We start from the raw sequence: 14,892 nt of genomic DNA, 5'->3' as shown, positions 1-14,892 counted from the left end.
TTTCTTTAGTTTCTATTTCAAAAAATGAATTAAGAAAAATATATCAAAATATCAATCAAAATAGATAAATATATATATATTTATATAGTTCTTTTCTTCAAAATACTTCTACAAATTACACTTCTTCAACTATTTGTTTTTAATTAAGCACAAAATTTTCCAATAATAACAAACAAAAACAAATTATATATTTTGAGAGATTTTAATTTAAAAATTATTTAAAATATTTTATAAATAAGAAGATTTCTTAGGTTGATTAATTTATTTTTTATGTTTTTATATAGTTTATTTGGAAAATCATTGCATTTAATTAAATTAAAGCACATTCTTTCAGTTATTGACTCATTAAGAGTAGTTGATGTTAGATATTTCTTGCTTAAAAATTTATCTAATTTAAGGTATTAAATCTAATTTTAATTTATTTGAAAAATTTTATTATAAATTTGCTTATTAAAATAAATTATAGAAGCAAGAAATTAATTACCAGGGCTTGCTAAGTTTTTATGAAAAGTTGATTCATTTATCAATTTTAAATCATTAATAAAACCATCCATCTCACCACTTAATTTAAACACATTTCTTGAAATGTCAACATCTATTCTTCCTTCTTCTCCTTACTTTTTATTTTAATAAAAAAAAACAAAACAAATTGAGTAAAGTTAAGTAATCAAGCAAGCAAGCAAGAAAGCAACTTAAAAAGTATTTGAATTTATAAAAACATGAATTTAAAAATTAAAAACAGTATTAGAAAAAGATATTGATTTAATTATTTATTACCAATTTACTTTTGAGGTTCATGTTTGGATATTGCTGTTGTTATTGTTGTTGCTACTGCTGAAATTAGCTTCCTTCTTCTATGTCTATTTTTTCTTTTTAAAATTCTAAATCAGTTTAACGATTTTTATGAACTTTAATTACATTCTTTTGGTTACTTTATAGAAAGAACATAGACCTTATCTTTAGGAGATGTTTTTACATCGGCTGAAGGTTTTAAAAATACATATGGTTTATTATTCTATTTATGTGTTAAATAAATAATTTATTGATTTTGTGTACAAAATATATTTATTTACTTTGTTGGCATTTATACCTCTGTAAAGACCGATTGGTATCATTTTATATTCAATGACAAATGACTTGTATATTTGCTTTTAGAATATAATTAAAATAAGTATTTTTTTTATTCTTTAAATATTAATATAGAATACTCCAAAATTTTATCCTGAAAACTGTGGAGGAATGTCTATTAAAAATAGATTAGCTGATTGCAATCTTAGTATATTGCATATTTTTTTTATTTTTATATTTCTAGATGCTCCTCCCATGATTAGCTAATCAAGTATATTAATGATAAAGGGGTTGTAATAAGCCTGACAGATCAATGTATCTAACATAGTTGATATATAAATTTCTCCAGAGGCGAAAGGTTCACTTGCTATATAACCAATTTCTTTTATATAGCTATTTTTAGACTAACTTAAAAAGGAGATAGTAGCCATTGAAGCTAATTCAGTAATAATCTGTATATTTGGATTCAAAAATTTTACAGTCTTATAGATAAAAATAGTATCAGCATCTACCATACTTTTAATTTAAATATCAAATAAATTTTTTAATTATTGAATAATTTTTTCTTAAAAAATAAATTTTTATGTAGAAAATAATTTATTTTGTTATTTTGTTGGCGAGTGAAAAATTAAGGTGATTAATTTAATGATTATTTTTAAATTTAAATATATTTAACTAAATTTCTTTGTTTATTTAAATAATTACCCAGAACTATCTGATTATTTTTCCCTTGGTTTTGAGAGGATAACTAGTGCAAGTGCTTTTTTTACACATGCTCTTTCTAAATCTTCTTATTTTAGAGGAGAACCTTATAAAAAATATACTTTAGGGAAGCTATTTATTTGATTCCATAGCTCTGAAGGCATGGTTTCGTTATTAAGAATAATAATAGGGTTAATTGTTTTTAAAGATCTTGCTCTTAATGGCATTAGTAAATGTTTCATTCCTGAAACAATCCCACAAACTATATAGTGGTTTTCAAACTTTTTATCTGTATTATGGTTTAATTGTAAAGTTTAAATCCTTGTTCTATTCTAGTAAAATGCCTTTTTTATTTATTTATTAAAAAAATTTTTATTTATTTTAGGATTTTAATAGGATAGATAGATAGATACTCTGTATTTCGAATCTTTATCATTTGTTATGATTTCTTTCAGATTAGAAGTTCCAGGTACTTGCTTGGGTACATTTGGATAACTATGGTCTAAATAATAACAATTAAAATGTAAATTAGAGATTATTTAAATAAGCTAATTAATGAATATAAATTTATGTTGGTAGTTACTTCTAGGTATGCTGGAATCAATCCTAACTTTTTATAAGTCTTTTTAGTTAGGCAATTATGATGCAATAACATACCCATAATGCTCAGAGTCTTATATTAAATAATCAGCAGGATTTATAAATAACTTGGTTTCTCCATATACTTTTACTTCCAGAGCGAATAAAATTATTCCAAGTTCCTTTTATTTATTTAAAACATTAAAATTTTTGATGAAATTAAAGATATTAATTACTTTGAAAATCTACTAAGAAACTGTACAAAAAGTGTAACCAGAAAAATTCTACTGATCAAGATGAACTCTATAAATTTCATTTTGCATGCCCATAATATAATCATTTATCCAGCTGTCTTCGTCTCTTTTATCTACTACTGAAACATCTGGTTTATCAGAAGTTATAAGAAAGCTGATTATTGTATTTATACCTGGGCATTAACATGTTTTGGCAAGTAGATACAATTTTAGCTCATCAACGCAAATTACCTTTATTTAACATTTTTAATTATTGTTTCGAAAAATGATTAATAAACAAACAAGCAAATATTTTTATTTTTTAAGTATTTTCTTAATGTTTAAAAAAAATAATCTCTATTTGATTGAAATTTGTTAAAAATATATTATCTCAATCATTACATATTAAATGACTATTCCTTTTTCTTATTATAATTTGGAAAATAAATCTTTGAATTTGTGGGTATGATAAAAGCTCTACTTAAATCTTATTTAAGAGGAATTTTTCTATATTTTTCATAAATTAAATATAAAAATAAATTGCGATTCAAATCCATTGGGTCTCATAAAAAAAAATAAGTTTTTAAATTTATTTAAAATAATTTTTATTTTTTTATTTGTTGTTATTTACTTAATCAATTTAACCATAATCCAAAGATTCAAAATAAATGTCTTTTAACTCAGGGTTTAGTAATTGAAGACAGACTCTAATATCGGTTTTGGCCGTGTTATAGACGTACTGTTTTACTGCTAAGGTGTACATTATATTTCTGTGATCTTCTTGTTAAGGATCACTTGTCATTTTATCAGCTAAGATTACAACACATTAGGCATTTTCTGCTTAAGCCCTTTTTAGATCGTTGTTACTTAAAGGATTTCCAAATAAATAAGTCAAATTTGTTTAAAAGCTATTCTTTTGCAATAGTTTAAGCATATCCTCACTTGGATGTTAATTCTTCATGATTACAGAAGGAAATTAAACTATGCCATGATCTTAATGATAAAGTTCAGATAAGAAAGTCTATTAAGAAATATAATCTAAATTAGATAAATATGATAGAAAAAGTTTTTATTTTTTATTACTTTATATCCCTCAACCAAAGCATTCCCAAGGATTAGAATATGTTCATTACATCCTCTCTTCTATGTCAGCTTTTTGCTTGAGTACCCACTTGTTTATTTTATTGACTTTGTAAGTTAATCTACTTAAGCGGGTATAAGAGCCAATAGAATCAAAATAGAAACTATAACAATTAAACGACCAAATATTGTTTATGGATAAATGTCTCCAAATCCTACAGTTGTCATTGTAACAACCATGAAATACAAAAAATCATGGAAAAATAAACCTTTTTTTATAGAAAAACAAATCTAATTTCTATTTTAAAAATAATTTTTAACCTTAATCTTGCTCAACTACCATTAAAAAGCTACTTGCTTCAATCATAATGCTTAGAATGGTAAATAGTATCTTAAATGTATTTCTAGTGATGTCTTTAGCTCTTCTAGATAGAATGCTTTCAATCTTTTATTTCAAAAAAAAAATTCACCAATCTTTTTTAATGCTCTAAATCAATTGATTAATTTATTAATTACTCTTATTATCAGTAAGAACCTGAGAGCTCTTGTTACAAAAGCATACTATAGACGTTTAAATTAGAAAATGTATTTATATTAATTTGAAAAGAAATGTCAAAGATTTTACTTTGTTGCTTGGGATTAAACTCATCCTGACTAGCAAACTAGGAATTACACTTGTGTACTCAAGGATGGAATTATATTAAAATGTAAAGAATAGCTTTTTTAATTTAAATATTTAAAATCACTCTAAGAACTACTCGTTATTTGAATGCGAAATCTATAAATAAATCTAAAGAATTACTCTGTTTTCTGATATATAGAAGTTTATCAAAAAATCAATAAAAAAGAAAACGTCTAAAATGATTTCAATAATAACTATAGCTTTTGGTGTTTAATAAGAAGAGGTAATATTCGTAACTGGCCAACTATATGTGTCAACTGCATGATTTATAACATAGACTAAGCTCAATAGAGAGTTTATTGCAATAAATATATCTCCTAATCCTGTTACACTCATGTATCTAATAAATATTAAAATTATTTACTTAATTCATTTGCTAAACAAACACATCTAGTTGATGACTTAATAAATCAATAAATCTCCATAATATCAATCAATATGTTTGTTAAATTACTTCGCTAATGTTAATGAAAAAGAGATATTTCCTTCTTCTTTGCGCTTTTTCTGAAATTCCTCTTCTTTCTCAATCTGCATTACCAATGAATATTACTCCTAATTTTATGCAAATCACAATTAATCTATTAAAAAAACTATTTTTAGTTTTTACTGCAGGATTAAAAACTTTCTTGGAACCTAAATATAACATCTTTTAATATTTTATAGTAGCCTTTCAACAGAGGAGTCTAAAATTTGTTTTAAAATTAAGCTTTGGATTTTATCTACTTACACTTATTTTTAAAGATTTTTAAATTTAATTAACAAATTTTATGAGAAAAGTAGCTAGTGAGCTTTTTGTTAGATTTTTGTTGATCAATTAATTAATATTAAGTTTTCTTCCTTGAATATATGTAAAAAAATTGACTGAATTTAAATAAAACAATACAATCAGTGAAACTTATAAATATTTATTTTTATTTTTTAAATTATGTTAAAAAAGATTTATTCTACGATAAATTTTCAGTAATGTATTCAGTTTTATTAAAAATATAAAATCTTGCCTAGTTAGTTAATTGAAAGTCTTATTATTATTTGTATATTATTAAAATTCAAAAAATAATAATATTTTAAGAGAGATTTAATGCAATTATTTTATTTATTAAGGTATAAAATATGCCTCTAAATAAATGTATTAAATTTAAGCTAAAAAATAAATTTATTAAAATACATGGATGGAATATTCAATATAATTTTATAGATCTATTCTTTTTTTACTAAACTTCTTTATTGATATTACTTTAATCTTTTTGATTCATATGAATATCTTCATTTATATTTATTTTTATATCAGTTCTTTCTGTAGTTTTAGTAATGTTTTAAATTTTTTTATTTCAATTTAAATACTTGCTAATTTATTGTCAGAAATTTTTTATTATGTAAAGTGAATAAGAACTTTTATTACTTATTTATATAATACCTTTTTATTACAAGTTATAGTGTATTAATAATATTATGAGAGGTTTGCTATTATTAAACAATCATAAAAATATTGATCATAGTTAAAGAGGATATCGTTTTTTAAAATTAAAATAGTTGTTTACGTATAGAATAGTTGCCCTTCTTTTCAATTTAAATAAATTAAATTCTACCAATGATATTTATTTAAAAAGTTTTAATTGATCTCATCATTTAAAAATAAAAGTGAAAAAAATAAACATAATTTTTTTTGTTTATCAAAAGATATTAATTATGGTTAATTTTATGCGAGTCAAAAATTTTCTTATATAAAAAGATTTATTCGTTTTGTGATTATTGTCTTAACATGTTAATTAATATCTAAAACCTAAAATTTAATTAAAAATTTGTTATATATTTTTATCTTAGTTAGATAAATAAATAAATTCAAGATAATAAGCTAAGATAATGATATAAAAGTATCTAAATATTTACTGATTAAAAAATACCAATAAATCAAATTTAGTCTTTTGATTTCTTAAGTTTTGAGTAAGTTTATTATTTCAATCAATGAATACAAACATAAAAATTAAAACAATAACAAAAATATGGTAATTATTCTTTTAAAAAAATTATTATCTGTAATTATATATATATAAAAGTAGAAGTAATGATAAGTATTTATAAAATAATAAATTAAAAATAAATAAAAATAAGTGGCACTTTTTTTTGGGCAAAAAAGATACTTGGGGAATGCCTTAATTAATGAGCATTTACAGTATATGAATATCCATCCACCCTTATTTGATTCTTGATATATTTTTAAGAATATGTTTTAAATAAAAGTATTAAAATTTAATAATGAATGTTACACTTATTATTTTTTTGATATCCCTTCCTAAAAGCAAATTTATAAATTTGTATTTGATAATTAAGATAATTGATTTTTTCTTTTTATCCAAATTAATTTGATTTATAATTAAATTAAATTATTAATAAACTTCTAATTAATTAAATTTCCATAAATTGCAATTAAATATTTTTGAAGAAAAAATAAATAAATGATATAATAGAAATATTTTTTTAAGAATATAGAAGAAGTAAATATTCATTTTTTTATTAATATTGCTTTAATTTTTTTTATTAATAAAAAAGTTTTAAAACTCTTCACTTTAAATGCATTAGGTTTTCCATATTCATTTTGAGGGGTAATATTATTATTATTATTAATGTTTTTTTACTTAGTTTACAAAAAATTTTTTCTCATTGAAATTTTCATCAAAATTAATTCATTTTTATTTTTAATTTAATTTTAACTCAATTTTGACAATGATTATAAATTGTTCATTCTTTTATTTTCATATTTTTTACATCTAAATAACTAATTAATTGCCTACCTATTTATTTTTTCTTCAATATTTAAAAAGTTAAAATGAAATTGATGATGAAGGTGCATTATAATTAGGTTTTGGTTTAGCAAAGTTCACTAACATCTCAAATTTGACACTTGATCTTGGGTATAAATAACTTATTTGTTTTGGATTGTGATATTTTTTAATATAAAATGAATTTAAAACAAAAAAACTTACTCTTTAAATTTATTTTTTTGCCCTTTATTTGATATATTTATTTTTCTTTTTATTGTGCTTGTGTTTTTTTATTTTTTTTTATTTCTTTGTTTGTTAATAATTTAACTCATTTTATCATTTTCAACTTTTGCTTTTATTAATATTTTCCTTCTAACTTACTAATTAACTATTTACTTTTTCTTCAATATTTATAAAGTTAAAATGAAATTAGTGATGAAGGTGTATTAGGGTTAAGCTCTGGCTTAGAAAAGTGTACTAATCTCTCAAATTTAACGCTTGAACTTCAGTAAAAATAACTTATTTATTTTGAATTGTGATATTTATTTTTGAATTAAAAAAAATGAATTTAAAGTAAAATAACTAACTCTTTTAATTTATTTATTAGTTTTTATTTTATTTATTTATTTATTTTTGTATTATTTTTTTATTGTGGTTATATTTTTTTTCTTATATTTTTGTTAATTTAACTTGTTTTTTGATTTTCAACTTTTGCTTTTATTAATGTATCCCTTATTATTTCATATTTTTTCTTCATTTTTTCCTTCTAATTAACAAATAAGGATATATTTTTTCTTCAATATTTAAAAAGTGAAAATTAAATTGGTGATGAAGGCGTATCCGGCTTAAGTAATAGTTTAGGAAAGTGCGCTAATATGATAAATTTGACACTTGATCTTCAGTAAAAACAGTTTATTTGTTTTGAATTGTGATATTTTTTAATATAAATATGAATTTAAATCACAAAAATAACTCTTGAATTTATTTATTAGCTTTTTATCTGATTATTTTTCTTTTTTTTTAGTGTGCTTGATTTTATTATAAATTAATTTCTTATTATTTTATATTTTTTCTTCATTTTTTCCTTCAAACTAACTAATTGATTACTCTTTATTTTTTCTTTAATATCTAAAAAGTACGAATTTAATTGGTAATGAGGGTGCATCATGCTTAGGTTTTGGTTTAGGAAAGTGCACTAATCTCTCAAATTTGATACTTCTTCTTCAGTAAAAAGAAGTTTATTTGTTTTGGATTGTGAAAAATAAATTGAAAACAATATAGCTAACTATTTTAATTTATTTATTAGATTTTTATTTTATTAATTTTTCTTTTTTTACTGTGCTTTTGCTTTTTTTCTTCTTCATTTTTTCCTTCTAATTAACTAACTATTTAATGATATATTTTTTCTTCAATATTTAAAAAGTGGAAATTAAATTAGTGATGAAGGTACATCAGGCTTAGGTTCTGGTTTAAGAAAGTACACTAATCTTTCAAATTTGACGCTTGATCTAGGGTAAAAACAGTTTATTTGTTTTGGATTTCGATCATTTTTAATATAAAAATGAATTTAAAGCTATATAACTAATTATTAAAATTTATTTATTAGCTTTTTATTTGATTTATTTTTCTTTTTTTAATTTGTTTATTTTATGTTTTCTTTCTTTGTTAAATTAATTCATTTTTTCAATTCCATCTTTTGCTTTTATTATTATTTAATTAATAAATTAACTCTTTTCTTATTATTTCATATTTTTTCTTTATTTTTCCTTCCTTCCTTCCTTCCTTCCTTCTTTCTAACTAACTAACTAACTAACTAACTAACTAACTAACTAACTAACTAACTAACTAACTAACTAACTAACTAACTAACTAACTAACTAACTAATTAACTATATCATTTTTCTTCAATATTTAAAAAGATGTAATGAAATTGGTGCAATTGGTGCATCAGATTTAGGCTCTGGTTTAGGAAAGTGCACTAATCTCTCAAATTTGACACTTAAACTTCAGTAAAAACGGTTTAATTATTTTGGATTGTGACATTTTGGAAATATAAATATGAATTTAAATCAATTTAACTTACTATTAAAATTTAATTATAATTAGCCTTTTATTTGATTTTTTTTTATATTCTGCTTGTGTTTTTTTTTCTAACTCATTTTTTTATTTTGAACTTTTGCTTTTATTATCAATTTATTCATTTTATTTTATTATATGTTATTTTTACTTTTAGATAATTAATTAGTAACTATATTTTTTTTTTCTTCATTATTTAAAAAGTGAAAATTTTATTGGTGATGAAGGTACATCAGGCTTAGGTTCTGGTTTAGGAAAGTCCAATAATCTTTCAAATTTAGCACTTCACCTTAGGTAAAAACATCTTATTGGTTTTAGATTGTTATTTTTTTTATAAAAATGAATTTAAAATAATATAACTAACTCTTTTAATTTATTTATTTATTAGCTTTTTATTTGATATATTTTTCATTTTTTATTGTGTTTATGTTTTTCTTTCTTTCTTTCTTTCTTTTTTTGTTGACTTAACTGATTTTTATCTCAACTTTTGCTTTTATTATCAATTAATTAATTTCATATTTTTTCTTTAATTTTCTTTCTTACTAACTAATTAACAATTTATTTGTTCTTCAATATCTAAAAAGTTATAATTAAATTGGTACAGTTGGTTTATCAGGCTTGATTTCTGGTTTAGGAAAGTGCACTAATCTCTCAAATTTGATACTCCATCTTTTGTAAAAACAGTTAATTTTATTGGATTGTTAATTTTTTAATACAAAAATGAATTTGAAATAATAAAACTAATTCTTTAAGTTTATTTATTGCTTTTTATTTGATATATTTTTCTTATATTTTTATTGTGTTTTTTCTTTCTTTAACTGATTTGTTCATCTCAAACTTTTGCTTTTATTAGTTAATTAGTTCATTTCTTCTTATTTCATATTTTTTCTGCATTTTTTCCTTCTAACTAACCAATTAACGATACTTTTTCCTCAATATTTAAAAAGTAAAAATTAAATTGATGATGAAGGTGCATCAAGCTTAAGTTCTGGTATAAGAAAATGCACTAATCTCTCACATTTGACTCTTGATCTTAGGTAAAATAAGTTTATTTGTTTTTAATTGTGACATTTTTAATATGAAAATGAATTTAAATCAATATAACTAACTCTTTTAATTTATTTATTTATTACCTTATTATTTGATTTATTTTTCTAATTTTTTTATTATGCTTGTGTTTTTTTCTTTTCTTTCTTTCTTTCTTTCTTTCTTTCTTTCTTTCTTTCTTTCTTTCTTTCTTTCTTTCTTTCTTTCTTTCTTTCTTTCTTTCTTTGTATGTTAATTTAATTCTTTTTCATTTTTAACATTTACTTTTATTATTAATCAATTTCTTGTTTTTTCTTGTTATTTTTTCATTTTTTCCTTCAAACTAACTAACTAATTAATTAATTACTCTTTTTGTTTTATTCAATATCTAAAAAGTGAAAATTAAATTAGTGAAATTGGTGCTTCAGATTTAGGTTCTGATTTAGGAAAGTGTGCTAATCTCTCAAATTTGAAACTTTATCTGAAGTAAATACAGTTTATTTTTTTTGGATTGCGATATTTTTTAATGTAAAAATGAGTTTAAAATTATAAAACTAACCCTTTTGATTTATTTATTTATTAACTTTTTATCTAATTTATTTATTTTTTTTATTGTGATTTTGTTTTTTTCTTTCATTCTTTGTTTGCTAATTTAACACATTTTTTCATTTTACACTTTTGCTTTTATTATTTCATATTTTTCTTCATTTTTCCTTCTTTCTAACTAACTTGCTATATTTTTTTCTTCAATATTTAATAGTGATAATTAAATTGGTTCAGTTGGGGTATCAGGCTTATGTTTTGGTTTAGGAAATCTCACTAATCTCTCAGATTTGACATTTAATTTTTTGTAAAAATAGTTTATTTTTTTTGGATTGTTATATTTTTTGATATAAAAATGAATTTTAAACAAAAAAACTAACTAAAACTTTTAATTTTGTTTTCTTTTTTTATTGTGCTTTAGTTTTTTTTCATATCTTTATTTGTTTGTTAATTTAACTCCTTTATTTTTTCATTTTCAACTTTTGATTTTATTATTAATTAATTCATTTCTTACTATTTCATATTTTTTCTTCATTTTTTCCTTCTAACTAACTCATCATTAATAACTATCCATTTTTTCTTCAAAAAATAAAAAGTGAAAATTAAATTGGCTCAACAGGTGCATCAAGCTTAGGTTCTGGTTTAGGAAAGCTCACTAATCTCTCAAATTTGACACTTGATCTTCGGTAAAATCAGTTTATTTATTTTGATGTGTGATATTTTTAATGATAAAAAGCAATTTAAAATGATATAACTAACTCTTTTATTAGATTTTTATCTGGTTTATTTTTCTTTTGCTTTTTTTCCTTTCCTTCTTTGTTTAATTAATTAACACATCATATTTTCTACTCCAACTTTTTCATTTATTATAAATTACTTAACTAAATATTTTTTTTTTCAATATTTAAAAAGTTCTAATTAAATTGATGATGAAGGTCTGCCAGGCTTAGGTTCTGGCTTAGGAAAATGTACTAATCTTTTAAATTTGACAATTGAACTTTGGTAAAATAATTTTTTTTTTTTTGAGTAGTGATATTTTTGAATATAAAATAAATTTAAAACAATATAACTAACTGACTAACTAACTCTATAATTTATTTATTGGCTTTTTATTTGATTTTTTAATCTTTTTTTTATTATATTTGTTTTTTATTCTTTCTTTATTAATTTAACTCATTTAATCATTTTCAAGTTTTGCTTTTATATAAATTAATTCACTTCTTATTATCTCATATTTTTTCTTCATTATTTAAAAAGCCAAAATGAAATTGGTGATCAAGGTACGTCAGGCTTTGTTTCTGGCTTAGGAAAGTGCACTAATCTCTTAAATTTAACACTTCATTTAAGGTAAAAACAGTTTATTTTTTTTGAATTGTTTTATTTTTTATTATAAAAATGTTTTTAAATAACAAAGTTAGTTTTTTTAGTTTATTTAAGAGCTTTTTATTTGATTTATTTTTTTTATTGCGATTCTGTTTTTTTTAATTTTCTTTATTTCATAATTAAACTCGTTTTTTCATTTTATACTTTTGTTTTCTTTTTTATTATTAATTCATTTCTTATTATTTCATATTTTTTGCTTCATTTTTTACTTCAAAGTTACTAATAATCAATTTATTTTTTCTTCAATATTAAAAAAGTGAAAATTAAATTGGTGATTTAGGTGCATTAGGCTTAAGTTCTGGTTTAGAAGAGTGCGCTAATCTCTCAAATTTGACACTTTAACTTTGGTAAAAATGTATTTTTGATTGCGATATCTTTTAATATAAAAGTTGATTTAAAATAATATAACTACTAACTCTTTTAATTTATTTATTAGCTTTTTGTTTGAATTATTTTTCTATTTTTTTATTGTTATTGTGCTTTATTTCTTCTTTCTTTGCTAATTTAGCTCATTTTTTTTATTTTCAGATTTTGATTTTTTAATTAATTTCTAATTATTTCATATTTTTTCTTTATTTTTTAACTTTCTATCTAACTAATAAACTGAATATTTTTTCTTCGATATTTAAAAGTGATAATTAAATTGGATCTACTGGGGCATCAGGTTTAGTTTCAGGTTTAGAAAAGCTCACTAAACTCTCAAATTTGACACTTTCTCTTCGGTAAAAACATCTTATTTGTTTTGGATTGCGATATTTTTTAATATAAAAATAAATTAAAAAAAATATTATGAACTCTTTTAATATATTTATTAGCTGTTTATCTAATTTATTAATATTTAAAAGGGGAAATTAAATTGGTGATGAGGGTACATTAGGCTTAGTTTCTGGTTTAGGAAAGTGCACTAATCTCTCAAATTTGATACTAGATCTTCAGTAAAAACAGTTTATTTGTTTTATTTAGATTGTGATATTTTTTAATACAAAATGAATTTAAAACAATATTATTCACTTTTTAAATTTTATTTATTTATTACCTTATTTTTTGATTTTTTTTTTGTGCTTTTATTTTTTCTTTCTTTCATTCTTTGTTTGTTAATTTAACACATTTTTTATTTTAAATTTTGCTTTTATTATTATTAATTCAATTCTTAATATTTTATTTCTTTTCTTCAAATTTTCCTTCAAACTAACTAATTAACTATCTATTTTTAAAATTCAAAAGTGATACTAAAATTGGTTCAATCGGGGCATCAGATTTAGGTTTTGGTTTAGGAAAACTCACTAATCTCTAAAGTTTGATACTTCATCTTAGGTAAATATATCTTATTTGTTTTGGATTCTGATAATAATTAACAGAATTATGAATTTAAAATATTTACAAACTAATTCTTTTAATATAAATATTATTTATTAACTTTTTATCTAATTTATTTTTTCTTGCTTGTGTTTTTTTAGTTTCTTTCTATTTTTGTTTGTAAATTTAACTCATTTTTTCATTTTCTACTTTTTTTATTATTAATTCTTCTTCGTTTTTTCATTCTAACTAACTAATTAATGACTATATTTTTTTTCTTCAAAATTTAAAAAGTGGAAATTAAATTGGTGATGAAGGTGCATCATGCTTAGGTTCTGGTTTAGGAAAGCTCAGTAATCTCTCAAATTTGACGCTTGATTTAGCGTAAAAACAGTTTATTTGTTTTGTATTGTGACCATTTTTAATATAAAAATGAATTTAAAAAGCACGATCATAAAAAATAGAAAAATAAATCAAATAAAAAGCTAATAAACAAATTAAAATAATTTGTTATATTGTGTTTTTTTTATTTTCTTTTTTTCTTAGTAATTTAATTCCTTTTTTTATTTTCATGTATTGCTGTTATTATTAATAAATTAATTTCTTACTATCTCTCATTTTTTCTTTCTAACTAACTAATTAATAACCTTTTAATTTTTTTCTATTTTTAAAAAGTTGGAATTCAATTAATGATGAAGGTGCATAAGCCTTAGGTTTTAATTTAGTAAAGTTCACTAATCTCTCAATTTTGATACTTGATCTAGAGTAAAAAATATTTAATTGTTTTGGGTTGTGATATTTTTTAAATATAAAAATAAATTTAAAACAAAACAACTAAGTCTGTCTTTGAATTTATTTATTTATTATTTTCTTTTAAATTTTCCTGCTAGCATATTTTTTATTTATTGATTTAAAATATTATATTTTTTTTAGTTTTATTCTATTATTCTTATTTAATAATTTATATTAAAAGTGAAAACTAAATCAATAAAAAACAATTGTTGGAAGTAAAGTGTCTTAAATCAAAAAGATTAGTTATCTTTAAAATAATACATTCATGATCAAAAAGAAGTGAAAAAAGGACTAATAATAATAAAAATATTAGAATAAAAGAATATGTTTTTTTATAATATTTTATAATCAGATAATTATATATACCCTAAATCCTATTAAATTTTGACCATATTTTCTGAATATTTATAAATAAATTAAATATCACCAACATATTAAACTTCGATTTTGAACGCATTGGCCTTAAAATCCCTTAATTTTTAATAAATTATGTATTGTATAAATAAGTTTCAAGTAATTAAAATGTTTTGAAGGATTCTAAAAGATAAAAAGAAATAATTTTCTCGATTAAATATTAATTAACAAATATTTAATTAAAAATTAGATTTTAACCTCCATTTTTATATTTTCTATTGCTTTACCTCCTGACTCTTTTTATTTGAAATATATAACC

The 14,892-nt window shown here is 20.9% G+C and overlaps 2 protein-coding genes across 2 annotated transcripts; one reads left to right on the top strand and one right to left on the bottom strand. All coding sequences in view use genetic code 6, as the record gives it.

The window, feature by feature from the left end:
- Positions 1 to 342: 342 nt before the first annotated feature.
- TTHERM_00187090 (calcium-activated potassium channel protein) lies at positions 343 to 4,990 on the bottom strand (the record flags this gene model as incomplete). Its single annotated transcript, XM_001008875.2, has 18 exons — positions 343 to 407; positions 485 to 617; positions 778 to 869; positions 919 to 1,015; positions 1,074 to 1,148; positions 1,209 to 1,584; positions 1,774 to 2,114; positions 2,184 to 2,272; positions 2,354 to 2,531; positions 2,586 to 2,834; positions 3,214 to 3,603; positions 3,666 to 3,931; positions 3,984 to 4,107; positions 4,179 to 4,223; positions 4,288 to 4,380; positions 4,465 to 4,684; positions 4,799 to 4,896; positions 4,952 to 4,990. 18 exons carry the CDS (start codon positions 4,988 to 4,990, stop codon positions 343 to 345), a joined length of 2,970 nt encoding a protein of 989 aa, XP_001008875.2.
- Positions 4,991 to 6,750: 1,760 nt separating this feature from the next.
- Positions 6,751 to 14,347, top strand: TTHERM_000187089 (kinase domain protein). Its single transcript, XM_012795831.1, has 19 exons — positions 6,751 to 6,836; positions 6,892 to 6,944; positions 7,164 to 7,253; positions 7,522 to 7,611; positions 7,915 to 8,004; positions 8,240 to 8,329; positions 8,527 to 8,616; positions 9,023 to 9,112; positions 9,384 to 9,473; positions 9,764 to 9,853; positions 10,127 to 10,216; positions 10,602 to 10,691; positions 10,966 to 11,055; positions 11,345 to 11,434; positions 11,661 to 11,750; positions 12,006 to 12,095; positions 12,389 to 12,478; positions 12,764 to 12,853; positions 12,977 to 14,347. The coding sequence occupies exons 1-19, from the start codon at positions 6,798 to 6,800 to the stop codon at positions 13,119 to 13,121; spliced, it is 1,677 nt and encodes a 558-aa protein (XP_012651285.1). The 5' UTR covers positions 6,751 to 6,797; the 3' UTR covers positions 13,122 to 14,347.
- Positions 14,348 to 14,892: the final 545 nt, after the last annotated feature.

This window comes from Tetrahymena thermophila, assembly GCF_000189635.1.
Source record: "Tetrahymena thermophila SB210 genomic scaffold scf_8254798, whole genome shotgun sequence".
NCBI classification, from domain to species: Eukaryota; Ciliophora; class Oligohymenophorea; order Hymenostomatida; family Tetrahymenidae; genus Tetrahymena; species Tetrahymena thermophila.
Note: the sequence above shows the minus strand (reverse complement) of the source record. Positions and strands in the feature narration are given on the sequence as shown.